The sequence below is a fragment of the Motacilla alba genome, chromosome 3, assembly GCF_015832195.1.
Source record: "Motacilla alba alba isolate MOTALB_02 chromosome 3, Motacilla_alba_V1.0_pri, whole genome shotgun sequence".
Taxonomy (NCBI): domain Eukaryota; kingdom Metazoa; phylum Chordata; class Aves; order Passeriformes; family Motacillidae; genus Motacilla; species Motacilla alba.
The window spans coordinates 109998627-110025549 of NC_052018.1; the positions used below are offsets into that span (position 1 = coordinate 109998627).

The 26923-nt window shown below is 43.0% G+C and overlaps 1 protein-coding gene across 2 annotated transcripts in view; it reads right to left on the reverse strand.

Moving 5' to 3' along the window:
* Positions 1 to 26923, reverse strand: part of EFEMP1 (EGF containing fibulin extracellular matrix protein 1) — a 46370-nt gene that overhangs the window by 17508 nt on the left and 1939 nt on the right. For both annotated transcript variants that reach the window (XM_038131639.1, XM_038131640.1), the window contains exons 3-4: positions 24981 to 25029; positions 24543 to 24803 (exon numbers count right to left, since the gene is read on the reverse strand). In XM_038131639.1, the coding sequence (XP_037987567.1) occupies positions 24543 to 24803; positions 24981 to 25029 (310 nt within the window). The remainder of the gene's footprint in view (positions 1 to 24542; positions 24804 to 24980; positions 25030 to 26923) is intronic.

Sequence of the window (26923 nt, forward strand, 5' to 3'; positions counted from 1 at the left end):
ATAGGGCCTTCAGTCCCCAGTGACTCCCCCTGATGTAAATACTGCCTTCTGCAGCAATTTCCAGGCTGTTCTAGAAAGCTCCTTTTGGCAGACTGTGCCATCCATAACTCTCTGTGAGTTAAGAGAATGCTCTGAGTTGCACAGGCAAGTGTCTGAGGTTTGCAGGGTGCTATAGCCATGGTGTGAGAGCCATGGAGGGCAGCAGAGCTCCCTCCTGTATTCCTTCAAAATATAAATCAACTTGCATTTCATAGTTTTAATTCCACAAGCCTCACTAATGGCTATACCCAGTGATTCCCTCATTTTCCAAAAATGTGCCCGCACTGCCTCTTGAAGTGATTTGCACAATTCTGTCCCTCCACTGCTGACTTTGGCAGCCTGCTCTGTATTTCAACCACCAGTTGTGTACAAAAATTTTGCCTGACCTGCTTTTTAGCTATAGCTTTCCCTAACCCTCGTGTATGGCTCCCTCTTTTAGAGGTAGTTTTTCTGCTTCTCTTCTGCTCTTCATTCTCTCAGGCTCTTATCTAGATCCTTAAAATTTTCTTGCTAGTCTCTCTTTCTCAGCTCCAGCCCTGGCTCCGTTCCCTTCCCACTGTGACTCACTTTTCCCAAACCCCCTGACTCATGCTGCTCACTCACTTATGCAACAGCTCAATCTCTGCAATTTGCTTCGTATCATTAGAAGCAGCCCATGAAACCAGGAGATGCATTGCGCCGGGGCTTTGGACTTTGGGAGAAAAAATGCTATCCACATCCACCTTCATCTTATTTAAGCCACTTGAAGCTTTTCTCCTCTTTTCCAGCACATACCTGTATGTTGTGCTCGGAGCTGGAGAAATGTTTTCTTAACTAACTCAAGTATGTCTTGCTCCTGTGACTGAAATATTCAGCTGCTTGCTGGCTCTCAAAATATTGCAATATATTACAGCATCTTCTTGCTCTCTGTGTACATCCTTCTCTGTCCAAACAAAATGTTTCCAGGTTGCTTTTCTCTATCCTGGTCCATAGCAACCTTAATATTCCACCACATAAAAAAAAAGAAGGCTCTTAAAATATTTTTTGGGATTGAAATTCTTATTTCTGCCCCCACTGAGGAGCATCAGTGGAGCAGCTCCTGAATGATTAATAGAAATCCAAATCCGTGACGGTCCCACCAAAGTCAGTGTTGCACTTGTTATGGGCTGCAGTGAACCTGTTCTCAATTTGTTTTGAATGTAAACCATAAATATTTTACTTAATGGGTTTAAATTTTTTGGGTTCTCAGTGTGAGTGAGGCCAGAAAATGACTTAGTCTATTTTTCTAATGGATTCATCTGAAGAGCAAACATCAGCTCCCACGTCAGCAATGGCACCAGACAGTCTGATATCAGACACACACTGATCTGCACGGGGCTGCAGCATCACTGACAATTTACTTAACCTCAGGGTTCTGTCAAAACTTTCCCTTTCTGACCACTTCATTAACTTCTCTTCTGTCTGTAAGCTGTTTTATACTGGCATCTTTCAGAAAGAACCACCTGAAGATAACATACTTGGAGAAATTAGACCTCTACAGTTCATCCATGAGTATGGGCTTAATATTTTATTAGACCAAATTAAGAATTCTGTCCCTTATTTATGTTTCTTACATTGTTCTTGCAACTGAAGCCAGGCTCACTGCTATGTCGTTTCCTGGATCCTCCCTGATCCTTTCTTACACATAGGAACAACATTAGCAACCTCCAAATTCCCTGGTTCCCTCCCCAGCCTTAGCAAGCTATCAACAATTTCTGTCAAAGGCTTTTCTATTTCCCTTGCTACTTCCTTCAACATTTGCGATGTTATTCATCTGGGCTGGATGCCCAGACAGCTTTTAACTCATTGCTGTTGGGAGCTTGTGCTTTGTGGTGGTAGAGCCCGGCATAAGATCTGTTACATAACATCAGGGCAGGAGGCAGCAGGAGATGAAATATCTGGAGAAATTCCCCGTTCCTGGAGTGGCAAAACCTGCTAATGCAGAGACCTTCGCTCCAAGTGCTGTCACTTTCCAGTGGTGTCGTGAGGGACCCTCTCTAATTCTGCACAGCTCTGCAGCAGCCCAAAACCTCCTCCTTTTTTGCTGGTTTTTCCCTTTTAAATTTTCCTTTGCCCTTTCATGTGAGGTATATTGGCCTGATCGCCCTGGTAACAAGTTTTCACAGTTGAGCGAAGGTAACCTGCACAAATACTTGTTTGCACAGGAAAAAGAGATGTGAGAGCCAAGACCTACATTTAAAGCAAATAGGTGAGGTAGAATGTTTAAATTAATGAGATTTTCCTGAAAAACGGCGCTCCGTTTGGTGTGCTGAAACGTTTCCCCTCTCCCACTTGAGAGTGCAGCAAAGCAAGTTCCTTGTGGATTTATCTCCTCCTGCTCCTGGGTGTCGTGGCAGAACACAAGAGAAGCGAAGCATTGATGTGGTAAATCTGGTAAATTGATGTGGTAACTGTGCAAAAAGAGAATTGAATGCACTGTAACTCGATGTGTGATTTTTGTATTTGGACTGCAAAAGTGTCCAGAGCAACCTCTGTGGATTTGGGCAAGTTACTCAAGCACAGTGATTCCAGGAATAGGAAGGTACAGGAAAAGCATCCTTCTATTAACAGGCCAGAGTTAACAAGCTGTCCTGAGCGAGCCTGCCCTGCAGTTTTCTGTCACAATTATCTATTGTCTCTGGTATGTCCAAAGCAAATTGACTTATCACCCAGAACAGCTCAATGAAGGAGTGAAGTGTGGCTTTCAGCACTAGAACATCTCCCACATGCTTGTGAGGGGCAGGCGGCTGAGAAGGGAGAAAGAAAATGAATGAAGCTTTGAACTGATGCATTTGAAAATGACTTTTTTTCCTTTCTCCTGCTCTTTCCCTCTGTGTGAGATGCTCCTTCCCTCTCCGGCACACACCAAGCGCTCTGGGAGGTGCTTTGCACATGGGAAATGGCTCCCAATTCCAAGATCCTTTGGAATTAGATGGATAGCTCATTATCTAACCATAGCCACAGTGAATTAAACGAATGTGCCTCTTAAAACATTTGTAATACAGGAATTAAAATGATCACTGCAAGTGAGAGTGGTGTGGCTGATATGGTGTTAGTCTGAAACAAGGCCACAAACTGTTCCCAAAAGGATTTCCTATCCAATGTTACTCCAATGTGTATTGTTAAAATAAGAACATGGACAACAATGTGTCCTTGTGTTTAAAGTTTCTCAAAGGGAAGAGCACTTTAATCCCCCATTAGAAGACCACATTGTCAACCATTAGTCTTCCCATGCATCAAAAAGAAAAGTTTTCCAAGCTTTTGATGGATTCATTTAAAATTTGTATTATTGGCTTGATTTTTGCTGGAGCCATAAATGGACTCATTACAATCCACTAATTCAGAGCAACGTATCTGCGAGTCTCTGAGTGCTTCAAAACACGAGTTGTCAAAATGGTAAACTTTTTGATTTACATTTTGCAATAGCTTATTTTTACTTTCAGTGGAGTATTTCCTGCTGTTGCTTTCTTGTGATTTTATGCTAGAGGTCTAACAACTTGTGCTTTTTGGTTCATGCCTGCCCAAGTGGGGATCACCCACCCATGATGACCAATACACTTGGACTGTGCCCAAAAACAACAAGGGTGGATTAAACTATTCCATTATTGCAGATGAAAGAGTTCTCCCCGACATCTGGCATATCATCTTCAAAACTGATATGGAACATTTCCATAAATTCAGCTTAACGTTGTTTTTGTGAGTGTTCCAAAGTATTTTTAACATGAAGAAATAGCATGCAAACTAATTTCCTATTTGAAAGCAAATGCCTTGTTCTTATTTCTAATTCACACAGTTATTAAAAAAGTAAAAAATAAAAAAGGATGTTCACTTAACTTGAAACATACTGGTTTGTTTACTCAAGTTAATGGAAAAGCTAGTCAGTGTTTGATGTAAAGCTGCCCCCTTGCTTGAAAGAAAACCAAACAACTGCTTATGAATTATGAATATCTCCTAATACTTTCCAGAATTATCTGAAGGATGTATTTTTTTCTTAATTACGTACACTTGAAAGTTCCAAGTTCCCTCTTCATTTCCATTTTGTTTATTTCTCTCCTTGGAAACCTCGTAAGCATTTTCCTTTAGCTAGGCTTGACTGAACAAAATATCACTGCTACAACCTGTAATATTGGGGAAATCACGGCCTGAAAGCTCATTGTGGTTTTTAATTAGGAAGTTGAAGCTCATTAAAGCTTTGCAAGCATTTTCACAGCACTTACACTGGCAGCTGCTGGATCCCTGAGAAGGAAAATAAAAATATCTACCCAAAAAGTGAGTTCAGGGCACGCTTCAAAAATCAACTTTCATTCGAGACAGCTCAGAAACAGCTCCTGCAAAAAATGTTGCCAATCTTGTATGCTGGCATGCCTTCCACTGGTTTAGTCCCAGTCACAAGTACAGGAACCTGATTTTGGGGGTTTTTTGGTAGTGGATGTGTCGCTGATCAGAGCAGCTCTGCTGACACAAGAAACAAGGGACCTTTAGAAGGAACTTCAGATGTAGGACAAGTGACTTAGAATATTTGATATGAGCCCGATTTTATCAATACCATCTCATTCCCCTTCAGCTTTTGCAGGCTGAATGAGCCTTTTTAGGAATTCCAGTTTCCAAGCTGAGAACATTTAGGTTCAAGCTGAGTTCAATAGCAACTCTCCAAAGGAGAGGGCTTATCTAAATGATGATATTGTTTTTAGCACTAATCATCCTATCTGTTGGCAGTACCAACACGCTGCAATCTCCACAGCTCCCCACATAAATAAGCAGATTCCTGATGCTGTTCCAGCTCCAGAAATGCCTTTGAAGGCATTATTTAGTTCTGAATTTTTCCTATGTGGTTATGTGATACTTTTAGCATGTGGCTGGACGTACCCACAGATGCCTTGTTTTGAAGAAATGTATCTAAAACCTATTTAAAGTGTTATTGGCAGGCACTGGGCTGTGAAATAGAAATGGTTAAAAGAAATTCTCACTTTCACGCCTCCTACAACTTCTGAATGATAGAAGAATAAAAGCAAACTGTGGAAATAGTACTTAAAAAAAGAGACATCAGTTGATTTGGTCCAAAATATACTCTAGGGATGGGAGGAGACTGGAAGAGCTGGGATAGAAAAACACAATGTTCAGGTTGCACAGTTCAAGTGAAGTGAAAGGGTGTGCAGAAGTTAAGGTTTCTGTGGCAATATAAATTCAACTATGCCAAAAACAAGCAGTGTTAGACAGTTCTGATCTAACAAAACCATCAGGAACTGGAGCTTATAAATTTTTGTTTGTCTGTTTTTCCCTAAGAATTCTTATTAGCTGCCTCCTCCTTAGAACTTAAGTGGAAAATTCAATTTTCCATGTAATTCTTCACATGAAGAGGGCTTAAAATTGAGTTTGAAGTTTTAAAAATTCTTTGTTTGCAAGAGAATAGATACAAGAGGCGAAGCCAGGCAGGATCAAAAGTGAGGCAGAGGCACCAGGGGAAAAGAAATCAATGCTTTGAAGGTAAAATTAAAAAAAAAATTAAAAAAAAAGAAAAAATAGTATGGATACTAATGAAGAAAGGAAAATGAACATGGGAAAAGCAAGACAGGAGCCCAGGGGAGGTTGTGGAAAAGGGGAGATGGATGAGAGGGGTAACTGAAATAAGCTGAGGGTGTGCAGTCCACTGGAGTTCGTAAGTTACAGCAGTGCTTGGGAAGTATTTGTTGTTCTTTCAAAAACCTGACAAAAAAATTCTGAAAACTGAAAATTATTATTATTTTTGGCCCCACTCTAAGATTTTTCTGGGGTTTAGCCACATTTTTTTTTCTGTGTTTGGGAACAAAAAAAAAAAAAGAAAAAAAAAGACACCAAAAAATACTTTGTTCTTTCAATGAGTCAGTAATAAATAAAAACGAACGTTCTAAAAACCAGAAGTTTCCTTGGGAAGAGAGAGCTATTTTTTCTTCCAAATTTCCTTTGCCTTAAAATTGGGATGTGCTCTGCTCTCAGGCTGAGGATCTGCCTTCCCAGCTGCCTTTAAGCAATCAAGTAGAAGTAGCAATTGGGACAGCTTTGCTCCTTTCTTTCTTTCTTTTTTCTTTTTTTTTTTTTCCCCTGGTGTTTGGCTGGGAAGTTGCATGGGTTTGCCTCAGAATAGATGCTGTGCTACCATAATCCTGGCACTTTTCACTGCAAATGAGATTTCAGCAGCGTTTCCTAGAGTAAGTGGAGAACTCCTGAAGCATTCTGAACATCCAGCTGCAGGGCTGGCGGGAGGGGGAAGTGCAGCAACCTGCTTTGTTTGCCTGAGCATGTGATTTTTTTCTTCTTCTTTTTTCTTTTTTGTTTTTTTTAAATACCTTGTGATCTTCACAGACTCCTGGCGAAGCTTAAAAGGTTAGTTGGAGAAGGGAGTGGCTATCATTTGTTTAGAAAATAAATAGCAAAAAGTAGGCCAAATACCAGTAAAGTTCCAGTTTTAAAATATTAAACTAACACACAACATTGCTGACCTGGAAAGGTCACATGAAGTGGGAGAAAGGATGTATTTAGAGTGATTGCCAGGCAGGACGTGGGATCTCTCACTGACTTGGCAGTAGATACTTCAGCTCTATTTGCTGTTTCTAATGCTCCTTATTTGCTAAGTTCTTAAGTTTGACAAGATCCATGCTTTATTTGTCAGTATTTACAGGGTATTAAGCAAGTGTGTAAATCCATTCAGAGGGTAACCAAGGCCTACCCCCCCTGCTTTTCCTGCTTCATCTCTGGATGTGGACAGGATGCTCAGAAACCTGGGAAAAGGGAGGCTTGGAGGGGGTTTTCCTTGGGGGAGTGCTATCAGATAACAAGGTTATTTGTGACAAGTTTAAACTTGCTAAATCTGGTGGAATACGTTCAGTGCTTCCAAATCTATCAGTGTGAGAGTGAGGAAAGAAATGACTGCTGAAATGACAATAGAGCTGTTAGAATTCCTTCAGAAGAAGCAGGAAGATTTAATGGAAATGTAAAGATGTCAGCATCCCTCTCTATGGCTTGACTTTAGGGCTCTTGGCAAGCGTGGAGGAGAAAACCCAATGCAGCAGATAAATAATTGCTGCCACATCATCCCAGCACATCATCATCACTGCTGGATGAGATGAAAGGTATTTACAAACCAGAGGCTGCCAGCAGAACACAGGCAGCCCCAGCTTGGTCCAGCTCCAGCTGTAATCAATAGGAGCCTTCAGCTAAACCAGAGCCTGAAGAACAAACTGAGTGCTTTTTGAAATGTCTTACACGGTGAGCTCTGTAAAGCAAGGCTGGAGCTCAGCAGGAGCCAGGCATGGAGGGATGCAGTGGAGTTTTGCTCCACGCATTGTTTGGTGGGCTTAAAATGATACTTTCCAGTGACAACTGAAGCCCCGTGTTTCCTTCTCCCCCTTAAATCTCCCACTCTTCTCCTGTTTTCCTTTCCCCGTTCCTTTGGGCTCTGCCCTTCTAATTTTTCAAGGCAGAGGATGTGCCTTTGTGAAGAGCAAGGCGAGTTTATGGCACCCTATTCATTATATTTATGAATCATATCTAACTGAATTTTTCCCATAGCCCAAAGGTGGCTGATTGCCCAAAGGCACTGCTCCTAATGCCTGTGTTTTCTATTTATAAGGTGCATTTTAGTTGACATCAGAAGCTGAGGGAAAGACTTCTGCTTGATATCACTTCTGCCAAATGAAACCCACAGAGAAACCGTGGCCAAAGGAATTCTGTACAAAAGTTGTCCGGGCTCTGTAATTTTGTTCACGTGGGTGCATGGTAGTATACACCAGCTGCCAATAAAAACACTCCAAAATAGATACAGCCCTGTGCAAGTCTCCAGATGATCTTAAAATGTACAGAACACAGGTAAGGGAGCACGGAGAGACAACCAGGCTTTGTCAGGACACAGCCCGGTGAGAAAATCAGCTTTTGCAAAGTGGTCGTGAGAGGAAAAGCAGCTCCTCCAACAATCCCTGCTAGTCCCTGTAAGTTGATGAAATTCCTGAAAGAGCACTTTAGAACCAAATTAAAGAAAATTGTTGCTTTTGAAGCCATTTGTGGTTGTGACCAAGTGTGGGTGCTCCCCAGAACGTGTTGATGCTCCGTGAGCAGCAGAGCCAAGGACAGGCTCCAAAGAGGGAACATTGGTCTGGGCCATTGCTCCACCTCGGGAGAGTCCTGGATCTCTGGCAGGGGCTGCAAAGCTCCAGCAGCACAGAGCCCAGGACACAGGGAGGAGATCTGTGGGACAATCAGTAGCACTGATGCCTGTCCAAACTGAGCTTTTTGCCTCCGGAGAATGGCAGGAGTAAAAGGAATTGGCTTTGCAGCTACCGGGGGGAAGGGAAGGAACAAGCCTTGACAGATTCACTGGACAAGTTTTTTTAATACTTTGTGGCTTGAGATGCTTCTCTTGCTTCTGGCCCCAGGAAGAAAGATGAGTGGGAGGCTTTAGAATCATAGAACGGCTGGGGTTGGAAGGAGTCTTAAAACTCATCCAATTCCAACCCCGTGTCATGGGCAGGGGCACTTTCCACTGTCCCAGGTTGCTCCAAGCCCTGTCCAACCTGGCCTTGGACGCTTCCAGGGGATGGGGCAGCCACAGCTTCTCTGGACAATCTGTGCCAGGCCTCACCTCAAGCCAAGAATTTTTTCCCCTGATATCTGATGTAAACCTACTCTCTCAATGCAAAGAAAGAAATTGCAAAAAGTTCTTCTCCATCTTTCTTGTAGCCATCCTTCCTGAAAAAGCACCGAGGACCTTTTTAGTCCCTTTTTTTTCTTTCCCCAAAGGGTTTTTGTTTGGTTCTTTGTGTGTCCTGTTCCCCTCTTTAAAAGGCATGAGATGCCAGATCTATATGCTCTTGCAAATGGAATGTATGAGCCAAGTGCCAGGGATGCCTGTCTGCATCCTGGCACATCTGAGGGATGCCCAGGACATTGTCAGTACATTATTTGGCACCGCCTGGCTGTCTGGAGCTTCAAGCAGACAGCCATGAATGTGTGATTAAAATCCACTGCAGAGGTTGATGGCTGGGCAGGATCCACAGGGAAACATGAGGGCCTCAGATGCTGCTGAACACAGGCCAGTGGTGGATGGTCAAAAGAAATTCTGCTCATAAATTCTTGCAGGATGGGAGAAGAGATTTCTCAATTTAGACTTTCATCAAAGCTATTGGAAAAAGCAGTCAATCACACTTAGGCTTCTCAGAGATGCCTGCCTGCCTCAAATGCCTTCCAGATGGATTTAATTGCAGTGCATCGATTGTCCACTCAGCTTTGCAGTGCACAGGTAAGGGCACGTCCATGCCATCCTCACTGAGCTGCTGGATGGCAACAAAATTGACTGGTGGCTCTTTCCTCGTGGAAGTGCTACCTTCCAGGAACTGATGAGGCAAGAGGTGAACTGGCAAAAGATGAATCTCGGGGAGGCTAATTATATCCAAGTAATTAATGCCAATAGAATGAAAAGGTGAAGGAAGGAGAGATGTAGCTGAGGAAGATAGTCTGTTTATAGTGGGGAAAGAATAAATGATCTATGAGCACATTCATTTCTTACCTATAGGATAAGGGGAGGGCTGCTTAAAATTCTAAAGTTGGAGTGTTTTAAAGTAATTTTTAAAAGTAATAGCTGGAATAACCCAAACCAATGTGTGTAACATTAAGCCTTCTCCCAAGCTAATCAACCTCAAATTTGTTGTGTAAGTTTGGGAGGTCCAACCCGGATTTCTCTCTGCTCTTGGCTTTCAGAAGCTCTGGCTGTGGAGAAGGATTCCTTTGTGCTGCTCCAAACCCTGAACCAAAACCCAGGATGATGTTCAAGCAGCAAACAGAGGGGACAGAGGGAGGCATTTCAGAGGACAGCAAGAACCAGGTAATGAAAGTTGTGGGTTGTAAAGATTTTTTTTTTAAACAGCTTTTTCAAGATACAAGGTTTCCAGACGGGCACTACTAAAGAGGAGGGGAAGTTCTTTTAGCAGACTGAAAACACGTGGGCTTCAGAAGCTTGAACTTTCATAGATAGCATTTAACCAACTGCCCTGATTTAGAGACTGGGTTTAATTAATCAGATGCTACCAATAAATAGGCAAAACACCAGTGGAAGACTAATGACAAGATTGGTTTCTACCAGTTAATTGAACATCCTCTGTAGTGATATCTGTATCTAAATTTATTTAGGATCTAACAGGCTGTTAGTTTGCTTTGGAGATTTCATGGATGGGCAAAAAAAATCAGCATGAAAGAAAAGAAATAATGTCTCAGCTAATAACCACAGGGTCTTCTGAAGGGATTTCAGAGGTTCAAAAACACCTCTGACAAATGAAATCCAAGTCATGAAGGTTCTTGTACCCTGTTATTTTCTCGACTGGGAAGTGTTCAGTGTGTTTTAGGATCAAGTCCAAACAATTTTTAAGGAGTTAGGTCTTGTTTTCAATGAAAGGAAAATAAAAAGGAAGCAAAGTATAATAGATAAGTAAGGCTAAATACATATTAAAAACAAAAATCTTTTCAAAGCAAAGAACAATGACCTCTTATCTAGAGAAGGTTCAGCAAACAGGTTAATTCTTCATATCGCCTTAAAATTCTTGGGCTTGATTTATTATTCCCCTTATTTGTGCAGGAATTTTTATTTACCCCACAAGGCTCCACACTTATTACATGTACATGTACTTGCCCAAAATGTCCAGTGGTGGAGAGCAAGGCCCCTTGAGCCAGAAAAGCAATCTGAGAGGTTCCTGGAAAGATCTCTGTGGATGCACAGTTACGTGTCACTCTGTCCCACACCAGCCCCTGCATCCATCTGCTCCTCAGAAGGGACAAAACTGATCTGGTTTGCAGATCATCAACAAGTTGGAAATTCAACTTCCAGAAGGGATAAGATTTTACAGAGAAGATACTGAGGAGTTGGTTCTTGTAACCAAGCCAGGCCTGATTTCCTAGAGAAGTGGCACAACGTATTTAGCGAGTAGAAGTGACAGCATGGCCTCATCTGGCACTGCAAATTCACAGTCCTGTTTGGAGTCCCCATAAATCATCAGCTGTAAAGTATCTGGTTTCCTAAAGGAGCAGCTTTATTTCATTAACATTTTGAAGGCGACGTTGCTAATTGTACCATAATTTATCCAGGACCACAGTGTGAACTGCTGTTTTCAGTCAGGTTTTGGCCCCGGCTGCCAAGAGTTTAATAAAGAAAAGAGGAGGGGAGAGTAAGGAAATAAAGAGACACAAGAATTGAAGGGTATCTAAAAGGAGCAGCATTGGTAGATGTGAGACAAGCTGGGATATTCAGCAGAGGGATCTGAAAACTGTCCCAGCAATGGAACTGCAAGCTGAGTAAACAGCCAATTCCTCCAGATCAAGGCTACTCCCTCCGATACTCTCAAGCATTTCCTACCCACCCATGAGTAGGATCAGCGTGTGCCTGGTATTGCAGGCTTGCTCTGGCAAGTTTTTTAGTGAGGGGTTTTAAAATAAAAGTTCCTAGCAACAACCTGACTGAGGCCAGCAGTGAGCAGTTGTGTAAACTGAGGCATGTGCAAAGGTGTCAGGGAAAATACTGGGATGATCTAAAGGTGTGCTTTAAATGCTGGAATGCAACTGAAGGTGTCTTAATATGACACTTCAAAGTACAAACAGTGGTTTTGTGTGTTAAAATCAGTCTTGATATTCTCTCAGTACTTTGAGAAGCTTGGTGGGCACTAGCTATGAAAATATCTGCAGTTATTCAGAGTTCAAGTAAGCACAGTCATGGATCAGTGAAACTTCCCTTCTTTCCTTGTTTGTGGATACACATTGATATTATTTTTTTGTTGTTGTTGTCTTTAACTGGAAATTAAAAAGCTGCAGAGATTCACTTGTAGCAGGAGTTGGGTCATGGGAGGTTGGGAATGACATTCAGCCAGTCTACTCCTCAGGAAAATGCTCTCGTTCAAACCTAGGGCTGCCCAGAATTGTTACCTTCCCTTATGGAAAACACTTTTTCACTTACACATTTGTAAGAAAACAAACCTGTTCTTCCCCCAAGTCTGCATTTTTAGCACATCTCTTTTGTGTGTGTCAATCCAGGGTGAATTGTAAGGAGGGATTCTAGGTACAGGGAAAAATTTTTCCCCATTAGGGGAGTCAAGGTGTGGAACAGGTGCCCAGAAAAATTCTGTGCTCTACTTCCATGGGGTTTTTCAATCCCTGACTGGATAAATCTCCCAGGTCTAATCTCAGAGCAGAGCAGGATGTCAGGCTGGAGACCTTCCAAGGCTCCTTCTCACCCGAACTGGGCTGCTGTAAACACACTCTAAGCTATTAACCAGAATGGAGAACTTTGCTACCTTTCTTTCCTCTGACTTTTTATAGTGTTCTTCAGGCAGGAATTGAGTGCAGCGAGATTTCTGATTAAATCATGTGGAGACTGTCACACAGCTTCTTTTTTTAATGCAACCTAAGTAAGTTCAAACCAAGTAAGTTCAGCCCAGCTGTGAATTAAGAGAAGAGCTGTAAGGAAACCAGTTGGTCACCACTGGGCTAAACTGTGAAATTAGTGCTAAGAATAGTTAACAATGGGACATAAGCATTTAATTTTTCAAATTGAGGACAAACGATAGGAATGGAAAAACCTGCATATTATCATTCCAGTTTTTAAGGGCTGTTGTCTGTGCAGCCCATCCCAAGTGCATCCCAACGGGACAGTAATGCTGTCTTGAAGCTGGCTTTGTGTGACAAAGGCAGCTCTGGAACAGCCGTGTGTGTGCTGGTGCGTTCCGCGGGGATGGGCTCCATCCAGGCACATCCCACGGCTGTCCCGCTCGGAATGTTACAGCCAGATGAAAAACCCTTTTTTGGTTCCTGCTGCCTTTTTGCTGTTTTTCCTGTTCTTACACACTTGGGGTTTTCCTTGCTGGCTGAACCCCCCCAATGGCCATTGAGTATGTGAAAATCCCAACCAGTCCCTTTGGTGTCTTTAATGCTTTGCTTCCAGCTTCCTGCTCGGGGCTGTAGCAGGAGTGGGACCCCACCCTGAGGACCAGGCTGTGCAGTGGCTCCTCAGCCCCTGCTTGGTCACACATGAGGCATGTGAATGGAGCCCCCGGGGCTCCCTCGGCCTCCACCAGCCAGAATGTGCTGAGGCCACTTTTTGGCTGGCTTGGACGTGACAGATACTAAAACAAAGAATCAAATGCAAGGAATGATATAAGCTGCTCCTGCTGCTGCTTTTCTCCCAAGTGCACCGCTGAACACAGCAACTGCGGGGCGTGATGTGCTGGCTAAGTCACACATCACGGAATATTCCCAGTTAAAAGGAGTCATCGAGTCCAGCTCTTAAGGTAGGGAGGTGTATGCCTCATGAGGCTGTTTTTAGTGAAGGACAGTTCCTTCTCCATGCACATGTTGTCCAGGAGAATGGGACCTTGGAGGGCCCCTGGAAGCTGTGCCAGTACTCAGTGTCACTGAATTTCAGTATTGCTCGCTCTGCCCCACGATAACAAACCCTGATTCCTATGATGACAGTGTTCTGATATCAATACCTGATTTGTTTTTGATATAGAAATTGCATTTGACAGCTAACAGATTATTTATACACCACTTTGTCAGAATTACAGAAACTTTATCTGAATTTCCCAATGGTTTTAATTTTAAACAAAACCACACTGGTCAGTGCTCTCCCAAAAAAGGCTCAACCTTCTGCAGCCCGTAGGGCCAGGAGTGGTTCCATTATGGACTGAACATCTGATGTCCACCAGGCTGATTAGCCAGAGCTTTGGGCAATTGGCTTGGTGCTCAACCCACAGATAACAGCCACCAAATCCAGAAAGATGGAAAACATAGTGCCTCTGCTTTCTCAAACTGGGCACTGGGAGATACCTCAGAAAAGTACAGATATCACAGTCTGCTCTTCAACAATCAACCTCATCCTGACATTAAGAATTGAGGACTGCCCTAAGCACGAATTAGGTTTGTTAACCTTTTCAAAAGTTGCTGCTTTTTAACTTCTGCTATTACTGTTTAAAATATCCAGACCTTTGTTTGATCAAGTTCCTAAACTGTTGGCCTCACTTCTATCCCATGGCAGAGATTTTGGGAAGCATTTCCTTCTCCAACCATGCCACCTTCCAGCATCACAAATACTCAAACTGTGAATTTCAAAGTAGGAAAAAGCAGCTACAAACCTGCCTTGATTATTTCTGTATGGTTTTGCTACACTTTGATCTACTGTTAGAACCTCTCTTCACCCCCAAGCTGCTGCTTTCTCCTGCTGCTCCTGTTTTTCAGTATCCCCCTGTCCCAGGCTCTGCAAACAGCTGCCCTGCTCCTGAGCTGTTTCAGAGAGAAGGAAACCAAGCAAGTGAACTATTCCTGCATCCCGAACAGCCCCTGCATGGCTCTGGAGCTGGGGAATCCCCCAGGAAGCTTTTAGGAGGGTGGAGAAAGCAGAGACAAGATCAAGACCAGCACTCTAAAGCTGTGCTTAGGGGAAGAGCTGAGGGTGTTCGAGGGTGTTGCTGGGTGGATCTCCTTGGCTGGTTTTGGGGTTTGGCTCTATTGCATGGCTGTGCTTTCAATTTATTTCAAAGGTGCCTGGAGCCTTATAAATCTGCATACATAATAAGGAAGAGATTCTCCTCACAGTGGATACTGAACTCTGAGTGTAACCAGAATGGAGAGAATGTTTTGATTTAAATATGTAATGAAGCAACTTTTTTTGTAAAAATGTCTTGTGTAGAAATGGGGAATTTTCCTTTTTATAGGGATAGAGAGCCACAGTTTCTAACAGAGGAATACTTTGTCTTGGAACACATGCACACAAAAAAAATTCCCTTTCCCAAAAATCATCCTTTTTCACATGCTGATTAACAGATTAAAATCTATGAATACAGTTTCTGGATTGTTTAAATAATGGTCAGTGTTTGCAATGGGGAAAATCGGTGGGTTTTTCCTGCACCCAACTTTCCCTGCACAAATGCTCTCAGGAGTGTGGTTCTAACTCTCTTCCACCTCAGGTTGATTCAGGGTGGAAAGTTCTGCTGCTCCTGCAAACACCAGAAACCCAAGAGGTGCTCAGTGGTGTTAAGTCTATAATTTTTATCTGCTTGTACAGTGCTTTCTGCTCCAGGGAAAAAGTGCTGGAAATGTCAGCAATATCTTTGGGTATTGCAACCATTCCCAAATTACTTTGTACTCCAGTAACACATAAGGAGAGAGTGGGAAAGAAAATCTGTCTTGATGCTTCAAGTTAAGCCAGATAAGACTGAGGAAGGTCTGGATGCAGAGTACATACAGGCAGGATGATGTCAGAGAAGAACACGTTTTTTCTTTCCCCTTGGGAAGTGGGGATGACTTTGGATTCAACACTCTTTCCTGATTTAGTCTCCAACAACTTCTGGGAGGAATGAAGTCAGGTGTCCTCCACAGCCCACAGGGGCAGAGCAGGGGTTGCTCCAAAGCCCTTATTTCTGATGTGATTCTGTGCTCTCTGCCCTGTGAAATACTCCTGTATTCCTGCTTTTAACTCACCCCAGGCGTGACACACAAGCCCTTGTTTTACCCAGTCCTTGTTTTATCATCTCCAAGTTCTGTGGAGAACTGGCTCCTGATAAGAAAGTCCCTTGAGAGCAAATTCATTTATGAAGAGAGTACTTTAAAAACTACAAGCAAGTATTTGTTGCTTCTAAAAGTGTATTTAATTCTACCTACTCTGTATCCCTGACACTTAAAATTCTCCCCAGAGTAAGTTTAGATAGGAGAGAGACCGTTTCTCCTGGGTTTTATTTTTATAAGATAGGTCATGTCAGCTAAAATCACACTGAAATTTCTGCTCACTCTGCCATGTTTGATTCCTGTGCTCTGTGTAAGATTGTTATTAAATGTTAACCTCTTTAAAACCACACAGAACATTGTTACCTATCAGAAGTCCTTGTATTTCCCAATTCTAAGTACTTCTGACAACAGTAGGCTGTTACAGTATTGATAAGGATTTCTTTCTAAATTTATAAAGCTACAAGATATTCAGGAATCAGTTGTTCCAATTACTGCTTTCCTGGAATTATGGGAGTTGATGTCCCATAAGATGCCTTTTTTTTTTCTTTTTCTCCTTGAATTTCTTGTAACTCTGATGAATTTTAATTGAAATTGAAACCCAGACTTAACTCTTGGTGCCCAGAGTTTCGCTCAGCAATCTGCCCGGTCAGAGTTTGTTTCTGGGTTCCATCTGAGAGTGGGATTGGTTTGACTGCACACGTTGTGCCCAGTTACCTGGTCACAGGAATCCCAGCTGTGCAGGCAGATGCACATAAAAACCCTGGAACAAGCTCTGCTTGTCCTCAGGAATCTCCATGGAACAGCTGTTCAGGCACAGGCTGAACATGCTCAAGTGCAGGGTCAGATTTGCTTAAATCATCTCACACTGGGTCATGCACCAGACCAGGAGTTTCCTTCTGGTTAAATCCAGCTCGTAAAGGAAGGCTCAGCAACATCTTCTCCTGCTCAGACCTCATCAAAACAGGCTTAATTAATTCATGTCCACTCAAAGGCATGAATTTTTTAAATCAGGAGTTAATAAAGCCAGATTGAGAGTTTCCCAAAGTAAACATCTCTTCCCAGGAGAGAGACCTTCACACACTGACTCCTTTGTCATTCCATTGAAGAGTTTTCCTTTGGAATTATTTATTTAAGCCATGCAGTAACAGCAACAGATAAAGGGCTACTGAATATCTAATTTTAAAAATGCTTAATTAAGAGCTTGGGATATATTTTGTCAGGAAAGGTCTAATTAATTTCTGAGCCTCAAGAACTTTTTCTTAGCACTGTAGCTTATAAAAGTGTGTGTAACAAATGTTTTCTTAGTCACTGTTTTCAGCTTTGATCGTATAATTATACCTAACAAAAATTAGACATTTCTCTACTCTGCTTATAACAGGACCAATCTTTAACATGATTTCAGATTAACAAATGAGACACAAATGGGAATGAGCATTAAAGGTATTATAAAATAACTACATGTGTGCTACAATAGTTCAGAGCTCTGTAATTTGCAAGTCCCTCTTGTATTTTTAGTAAAGTTAAAAGGTAGATGAAAGAAGGTACATGCAGCATTCCTGTGTATTTAGTATAGGTTTTTTTCAGATTACATTTTGCTGTCTATTGAATTATGGCAAATAACTTTCTCTCCAAAACTGTTGCTAGCTGGCAGCTATGAAAACCAAATTTAGCAAATTAAAGAGGAAACAGATATTTCTTTGGGAAATTTTGTACTTTTTCTCATGAACTTTATATGTCTGATTACCTATTCCATAGGCATACAGAGAACAGAGATCTCACAAGGCCAGTTCAGATCATCCAACCTTGTGGACAGAAGCATCCAAACCCTTTGACAGGTATGTGGCAAAATTCTCTTTGATAAGAACCCTTCAGCCCAAAGGAGGCTTACATTTCACATGACTCATTCTAGACCATGCATAAATGATGATAGCCCAGAAAAAGGAGCTCAAAAAGCATCACAGAGGGGAAGAGAAGAATAAATATTCCTTAAGTGTAATGAAAGGAGGTGGTCAAGCTCAGCTTACACTAATCCCAGTTAACACAGACGCAGCACAAAGGGGTTGCCATGACAAAGTGCTGCACAAGAGGAGTTGACTACACCACAAAAAATGTGGAATGTTTAAGATGCAACCTGGTAGGTGAACTCGAAAATTACACTCTCCTTGTGGTTTCTACCAGACCAAAAATATCTTGCTGGAAGCAAGTCCTGTGACACTCCCCCTGGTTTTGACAGCAGGAAAATGGCAAACCAGCAAGCCTAACCACCACTCTGAATGAATTCCTGCCGTGCTGGAGACTGCTGTGCTTGGCTGTAGGGCAGCAGATGGGATTCCCCAGCAAAGGACAGGGAGAGCAGCACAGGCATCCCTGGGTGGTGCAGGGAGGAATCAAACAGGCCTCTGCTGCCTTTGCAGGAAGCTTTGTTCTTCCTGTAGGGCTGTTTTGGCACACGGAAACAGCAGCTATCATCTTCCCTGGCCAGCATGGGAAGGGAGATATCACTTGGAAAGAGAATCAAATGAGGAAAATAAGTTTCAAATTTCAGCTCTTGAACTAATTTTCCAGCTTCCTGAACTTGTGTCCCATCATTGGAGATGCTCAAGAAAAATCTTGGACCTTTGAAAAATGTGTTTGCAATGCTGAGATCCTTCAGAAATGTTCTAGCAAATGTGACTCAGTCACCCAGACTACAAGAGTGAAAATAAAACACAGGTAAGAGCACTTCCTTTATACACTAATTAATCAGAAGTAGGAATCAGGTTTGAAAATGGAGGAAAAAGGTGGTGGTTGAGAGAAAATCATCCTGAGCAAAAAACTGGGGAGAGGAGGAGCACAGAACCTTTCTCAGGAGGCTGAGGAGCGACAGTGCAGGAGACTGGGAGGAAACAACTGCTCAGAGCAAGCACAATGAGAACATCCCAGTGGCAATAGTGTCACTATAAAATGACCCGAGAGAGGTGCTAAAAGCAGCTGCCAGGGTGCCTTGGCACCGGTGGGGGAAGTACCTCTATCACTGTGATGCTGTGGAATCTATTCCTTTGAGAGCAGGTTTTGGCACAGAGAACACAGGGAGCACAGCCTGTGCTGCCCCAAGTCCTGTTTGTTCCCTCTGGTGCTGCTGAGTGCAGCAGGTGACAGCCCTCACTCCTGGTGTGGCTTTCCTGACTTGTAGGATGCACAGATCTGAGTGTCTGCAACAGGTACAGGGAATTCCTCAAGAGAGAAAGAAGGGCTCTGAGCTGTTTAAAGGGCTGCCAAGTACTCTGGGATGCCAAGTCAGGACCAGGCATGAGCACATTCTTCCCCTTTGCTATCTGGGGTTATTCCTGATTGCATTGTGAAAAAGACCTCCGGCTTAGAGAGAGGAATTCTGAAGGAGGACAGATGGCCAGAGTTTGGACTTTCTTCAGGCCATGTGCCTTCTGAATCCATTTGCTGTGTTTTGTCTGTCAAAACATGAGCCTCCTCCGAGCTACTAAGGCAACAGGCTTTAAAATCAACAAATGCAGCCCACAAGGATGACAGCCGAGGTGACTACTGTGTGATCCCGTTCTTCTGCTGCAAGAAGCCATGAGAACTGCTAATGAGTTTACTTAAACTTGAAGTCCAGTGCTTGCCTGCATAATCCCAATTCAGGAAGCTAAGGTAAATACAACTTGGGGAAGCTCGCTTGCCTCTAGCACGCTTAGCAGGATGAGCAAATGGGAGGAATCTTTAGCAGCAGCGCGCCGAGCGTATTCCTGCAGGGGTCAGGACAATGGGAAAGCAGTAACTAACTCAGGAAAGGAAAGCAGCTGCTAGTATTTATGCTTGTGATGGATGTTCACAGTAAAATGGTCAGACAGAACAGAGAATATCTCTCCAAGGTCTTGACTTGACACCCACAGCTGTGCAAATAGCACAGATGGGAAGATGATTCAGAGTGGCCTGATTTCAAAAATGCCCAAAATCAGGCCCTCAAAACAAGATGGGTTTTTTGTGAACGCCCCTGTGGACCCTCAGGGCTGCTAAAGAGATGCTGCTTTGCAGCAGAATGCAGCAGTTTCACAGATTAACAGCTTGAACAGTTGGTTTGGGGTGGGCTGATGAAAGATGATCTCTGCATGATGTATCCAAATGTACAAGGAATTAATTGGAGGCTATGAACAAAGAGCTGTGAAAGTGTCAGCTTGTGTCCTTCTGTGGATCCTCTTAGACCTGCAGAATTGGTGTGGCTTGTCCCAGTAATTAGAAGTCAAGTGGCACATGTAACCAGGTCAGTCTCTTAGAGTGGCTACAGCTGGCAACAAGAGCTCCCCACTCACTGGAGTGCTGCACAAACACAGGGCCCGAGGGAGCGCTCGGAGCTGCTGCCATCCTAAACCACCTAGCCAGGCTTTACTTTTCCTGCCCTAGGCTCTGTCCTCACCCTATCCTCAAACTCAGCAGGCCTAGTGGTGTTCACAGAATCATAAAATAGTTTGGGTTGGAAGGGGACCTTGAGGATCAAATCATTCCACCCCCACCATGGGCAGGGACACTTTCCACTGTCTCAGGTTGCTCTAAGCCCCATCCAACCTAGCCCTGGACACTTCCAGGGATGGGGCAGCCACAAGGAGCCCTGAAGCGTTTTTAAAAGCACTCCTTACCTACAGGAAGGGAAAAACTTGGGATGGTACAATATTTTACAAAAAGCTCTCAAAACCACTGCAATGGCTAAGGGACATCTACGGCTGTATTTTAGGCTGTGTCTGTATTAGAAAATGGGTTGAGCCCATAGAAGCAGATCCCAGCTTCGTGCAGAGGCTCCAAAATCCCAGTCCATGCACTTCTGAGGCTCGCTGGAGTCTGGCCCTGAAGGCTCGTTAGTGGTTGTAGCACATTAGTGGCACCCCTGGGGTGCATTTCAGGTTGAGTTTCAGATGGGCTGGGTGTGCCCGCACGTTCCAGGAGCTCTCAGGGAGGGGAATCAAAGCACAGTGAGTGGAGCTCATTAGGAGCTGCAGCGCCCCAGCCAAAATGCCAGGGAGGAGCCTCCTGCCAGGGCACAGCCAGGCTCTGCTAAGGGCAGCCAAGTGCACCTGCACTCACACACCTTTAATGTCCTTTATATGCCAGCTGCACATCCCTGACATATGCAAATATATATAATATGAAGTGATTTTTCTATGGAAAACATCATTAACTGCTCCCCCTTATCCCTCCCTCCTTAACAGGACAACAACTAAAAGGATTCTACAGATGCAAAATTTAGCCTTATTTGACTTATTCATAATTAACTTATTGAGTCAAAAGCATAGCTTGAGTATGATAAGTTACTTTGAAAAGTACCAAAAAATAAAACAAAACCCCCCCTTAACCTATACCAGTGTAAGGATACCTAAAGTGATTTTGCAGGGGAAAAAGAACCACAGCACAGAAAACAAATTCATTTTTTTTCCTCCTCCCACAGAGGAGTTAAAAAGCAACCAATGTCCACCAGGTCTGGACAGAACTCTGGAAAAATGTCATTCTCCCAAAGAAGCAAGCACTGATCTCTTGTACTGCAATCTATCTGCCTCCTGTACTTGACATTGCAGCAGCACAAAGGGTTACAAACAGGCTGGAGAAACAGCAAAAACTAATCTAGCTAAGGAGCAAAAACGCTTGCTTACTTTATTGTTTGTATTGCCAACAAGACAGGAAAATAAGTTCTTTTCCCTTCTCAAGTTTACAGGTTATTTGGTACCGTTTTTGGTCCCTTTTTTCATTCAAGTGTCATTAACATTCTAGCAGAAGCCAGTACTTTCTTGCAGACTAGGTTTGACAAAATTGAATTAATTGGGTGATTTTCTTTTGAATTCAATAGGAGCAGACTCAAATCACAGAGAGCCTAACAACAAAGCAAAATAAAACTCAGGCCTGAGTGCAGGCACAGAGTGCAGCTATTCATGGTTTTTATCAGGGAAAAAATGACTGGGAACCTGAGTTAACTCAGTAATTTGTTTAAAATTATTTCTTACTCTGTTTTTTGCTCTTCCCCATTACAGTGATACTCTCACAGGGGCAGGGCTGAGCATCCAAGTGGCTTCCTGGAAGTGTGACCAGGTGCCACATATGGGAATCTCCCATGGGGACCAAATTTAGGAGTGACAGTGAAGTGGGAACTGATTGGGATGGGGATGGAAGGGATTAGGTAAGGTCATAAACTCCAAATTTAAAGCACAGTTCAAGTGTTTCTGTTGAAGCACAACTTCTTCCACGTCAGAGACCTTTCTCCAGAATAACCTCCCTCATCCTTGCTTCAGTTTGGGGGCTCCTGGCATCACTGCTCATACAGAGTATCTTAAGAATGTCCCAGGAAATGTTTGCTACCCCCACTTCTAACATCAATGTGGTCACACTAGAACATGTTTCTGCTCACTGGTAGTTATACTACTAGTTTCTAAACTAGTAGTTATAAAAACGTGCATCAGCACATCACTGGAGTGAAATCCACCAGGACCAGTGTCATTTATGGGCATTCATTCCAAGCACAGGAACCACAGGAGTGCGTTTGGCCTGTCATTCCCACACTGTTCCATGCTTAAAAAGGGAGTGGACACTTGTGTTAAAACAGAAGGCCCCTCACACTGCAGCATGATGTCAGTAATCCAGCTCCTTGGAGCATGTTATTGTTTGAAACAGAGGTCTCCACACTTTCACATTGGTTATAAAATACTTAGTGCTGCTGGACTGGAAGGAAAATGTCATACATCTGCAAACAATTAGAAGGAGCTGGACTTCATATTTGATTTACTAAACAATAAAACAAGCTTAAGTGTGACTATATCTGTAAGTTACACTCCCTAGGAGCCTCGAGCAGTTATCATAGCAAAGTCTTTTAACCATAATTAAATAAATCCGCAGCGGGACCATTGCTGATCGAGATTATCTTTTATAAGATATTTTCAGCAGTGAAAAGCATGAAAATCATGAAGCTGGATGCATGCTTTAAGTGCTCCAAAACTCTTTTATCCTTTATTTCAAGCACACTGTCCACTACCCTTTTTCCAGCTGGAATGCATTCAATACAATACATTTCAGCTTTTAAACACTAATATTTCCATGTTTTCTGCATTTAGATTGAAATGTTGGCATGAGGAAATGAGTAGCTTGATGCAGTCAAGCCCAAGATTTCACCACAGTTTTTGTGCCTGCCGGTTAAAACTTCTGGTACTGTAACAACACTTTGTTGTTGTTATAAATTAACCAAAGATTTGGGAATCGAATAGAAATATTTAGTTGCAAGTTCCAGGAAGTCAGAGCATGGAGTAAAGTAATAATAATCTATCACCACCAATTTCTCCTCAACAAAACAGAAACAGTAACCAGTTGTCAGTCTCTCAGTTAAACCTCAACCTTTGTTTGGGGCACAAACTGTGGGTACTAAATGCTGTCAAACTGCCCTGCTGTATCCCAAATTTACACCCCTAAAGCCAGCATAGCAAAAGGGATAGTCACGTTTTGACATTTTCTAGCATGACTTGCATTTTTTATCAAAATGAAAATGTTATATTGCTGAAGTTGGAACAGTTTATTACAGTTCACCAGTGAAGAGTTGTGCCAGCAGCATCACCTGAAGGAGGGAGTGCCAGGCCAAACCCAGCAGTTCTGCTTCTGGTTTTGCTGCTGCTTTGCCAAGTTAAACTAAGGAAAAAGCCAATTTTCCATCTAAGGAAAGTTTTGATTTCCCCCTGATGACCCCCAGTGAACGCCCAGGGTTAAGGAGATCTGACCTCCTGTGGTAGGTTCTGTACTTGACGTTCTTGAATCAGAGTGACAGAAATGTTGGACGTGAGCAGATAAGCCAGAAATGCAACTCTGAGGCTTTGCCTACAAAAATAACTCCTCCAGCCTCCATGATGATTACTGTGGTCCAGAATGACAGGGAATTTACTTACTAATGATAAATAATGTCCTGTGTACATGAATACCAGGGAGAAGGAAACTACCACTGTGTATTACAGCCTGCCCTGATTACAGTCCCTAAAGTACTATTTTATGTGATTATACTGCTACAGGCCACAAAGTGGAAAAGATGAACCATGGGGTCAGGTTTTGCCCTCTCTTTGCACGGGTCTCCCTCCAATGTGCTTGAAAAGCAAGTTTGTGAGCAAGGGGTAGAATACATTTCTATGAAAGAAAACAAAACAATGGCCAAAACATTTGTTACTTCAGCAAGTAGAAGAGTAAACTGTTTATATAAAATAATAAATGAAACAGTCTTAGTTTACAGAAGTGCTTGTGAGGCTGGTTCCTGAATGCATACAATTAACATTGCTAATGCCCTGAGAATTTTTGGCACTGTGTGTGGTGTATGTACACTCAGATGAAAGCTCTTCATGGCCATGGTTTCAAAGAGTGGCAAGGCTAGGACTGGGAGTAAACTGGCAGGGTCTGCCTAGGGCTACTTCCACAGAGATCAGAAGAGCACAGGCTGTTCAGAAGTTGGGTTCCTACTGCTGAGGAATATTCCTTATCCACAACAAAAATACAGGACCCTTCTGCACTGCAGCCTGCTCTAAGCAAAAGTTCATCCTGTGGTTATTTTTTGTTCATTCAGCATTCACTTACTGAAAAATACAGAGTTCTGCAAACCTTTCCAAATTGCTTACGCCTTGCTGCATTGCCCACTCTTTTCAGAGCACTTTCTTTCCTAGACATACTTACTACAACACAAAACGCTTCACTAGAGTCGCTTTAAGACTTTTTTTTAGGAGCTACAGACAACGGAATTAATTCAAATTTTTAGCCCAAAAGCAGATGGAACAGACTGTAAAGGTCACAACAAACTTCACATTCCGATGCCTCGAACGACAAGAGTGACATTTCTGTATTTTATTCGTGTATCTTTAAAGGTGCTCACGGAGCACCGGTCCCTTCCAGGCAGCGCAAGGGCCACAGGCTGTCATCCCCCTGGCTCTGTGGTCACCCACACTGCAAGTGCACGGGGGCAGAACGAGGCAGGCCTGGCTTACCTTGGCACACGTTGTGGTCACTTTGCTCATACCCAGCTGCACACTGGATTTGGTGGGTTGGGTTGGGAGGGGCGCGCTGGGGGTCGGCCGGGGTCCGGCGAATGACGCTGTTTCGCCCACTTGTGGATTCAGCTGCTGCTTCTTCTCGCTCATTTACAATAATTTGCGCTGTTCTGGGTAGACAGAGGTATCCTCCATAGTGGTTAACACATTTCATCCCACCTTTACATGCATCTGGGACTATTTCACATTCATCAATATCTGTGGTTAGCAACAACACAAGTCATGCTTTTAACAGTCGAACCTTCTGCAACAGCCATTAACACAAAGAACACGATGAGACATGCACGCACACCTCCTGTCCAAAACAGGGGTGTGCAGTGAGAATACTTAAAGAATACCAGTGACAAGTCTGTCTTTGAAAATTATTTACTGTACCTTTGCACCGTTGCCTAACAGGATCCCATTCATAGCCATCTGTGCATTGCTGTGGAGGGAAAAAAATAATAATTTGGTTACTCGGGATTCTTTGTTTTGGAAAAACAGACGAGTGTATTCAGTGAGCTCAAAGTGTGACACGAAGGGAAATGCAATACCTTGGTAGGCTAGAAAAATGGCAATTGGTACATCACTGCTGTGCAGGAGCAGCAAAACCTGTGGGTTCCTTCCCGCTCTGAATGCTCTGTGACACACAGAGAGCACCTCTGTCTCGGGAATTTCCCAAGAAGCTGTTTGTTGTGAGCAGGCTGGGGAGCAAAGTGAGAAAACCATTGCTTTCTCCTTCCCTTGTTCCTGTGCCCTGTGTCATACCAGCCCTCCTTGGCTGAGCCCTTGGAGGATCTTTGGTGTGACCAAGCTGACCAGAATGAAAATCTTTTTATGAAAAGCAACAATTTTTTCTGAACTTGGATCTCATTCCCTGCCTTCCAACAGGTGAACCTCTTTCATATTCAGACTGTGTTTGCCAGAGGGACTAAGAGGACTCTGTGCCCCTGGACTTCATCCTCTCTCCCATTAGCACTCTAGCAATGAGGAAGGATCCCATGACAGCTGGAAATTCATTCACATGCTTTTTAATCATATGACTCCAGGAACTGCAGTCTAGGAAGGACAATTTATATTGTGAGACACACAATAAGCAGTTAGAGTTTATAACAGCAGGACTACTTATTTATACAAGACTTTGCAGAATTCAAACAAGGCTGTACTCAGCAGCTATTCATATCAATGCACACCAGCAAGTTCAGGAAAGATTTTAAATAGTCTGCTCTGCATCTTCATTATTCCTCTGCCCAAAAACATTAAATTATCCAGAGGGCAGTCACTTTAATCGTAGGTCACAGTTACAGAGCCTGATTAGCAAAGTATCGTGGTGCTTCCAACTGCAGCAGAAGCATTTGAAATATTAAAATATCATTGAATCAAGCAGACTGTGCTGTGTAGGTGCATCTTGGGCTGCTCAGGGTATTGCTTTAATGGCCCCATACAAAAAAGGAATGGAGCTGACTAATGTAATTAGTCACAGTCAAGCAAGCTGAATCTTATTGCAACTCCTCTGCTGCTGAGGGACTTTCAAGTGGCAAACTTGACTTTCTGATGCCAAGATCCACTTGTTGCAGGCCCGATCCTCAAGTTATTTTAAGGGACTCGTTACTGACGGACTCTGACTCAGCAGGAGGATTGAAAATATTTTCTTCTCTTGCAGGTGACACCAGCGATTTGTCAAATGTGGCAGCGAGTTGTAGCTTGGAAGGGTTTTTTCTCCCCAGGGGGTAAGTGGACACTCTCTAAAGGATTGACTACATGCTGAGTTGACAACTCCAAAGTTACTGTAGCTATGAAAAGGCAAACCCAAAGGAAAACAGCTAATTCATGCATTTACTGAATCACCCAATTCCTGTTAATGCACAACAGAAGTACTGTCTGTTTAACTGCAAGGAGCCAAGTCCATCTATTACTGCAGCCAAAGGCTTTTACAATAGCAAAGGATTTGGCCCTCCATGGATGCAATGTGCGCATGAGAAACAGTAGCATCCCAAGAGCAAAATCTCCCAAAACTGGGGTTTTTTTTGTTTCATTTCACATGGCCAGCATTTAACCATCAGTGAAGCACCTAAGGGCTAAGACCTCCTTGAAAATGGAGCATAGGTGCCCAAGTCATACAGGCTTACTAGAAATGTTCAGTTGGTATAATCAGAATTATGTGAAATGCTGCATAATTAAACCCCCCCTCACATAATAACTGTGGGAAAGGAGAAGGGTGGGATCCCTGTTTAGTCCAGATTTTCAAAAGGTACTTACTATCTTCAGTTTCCACTTATATACAGGGACTTGAAACCATAAGTAAATCACAGAATCCTCTAAATAAAACTACTCCCAGC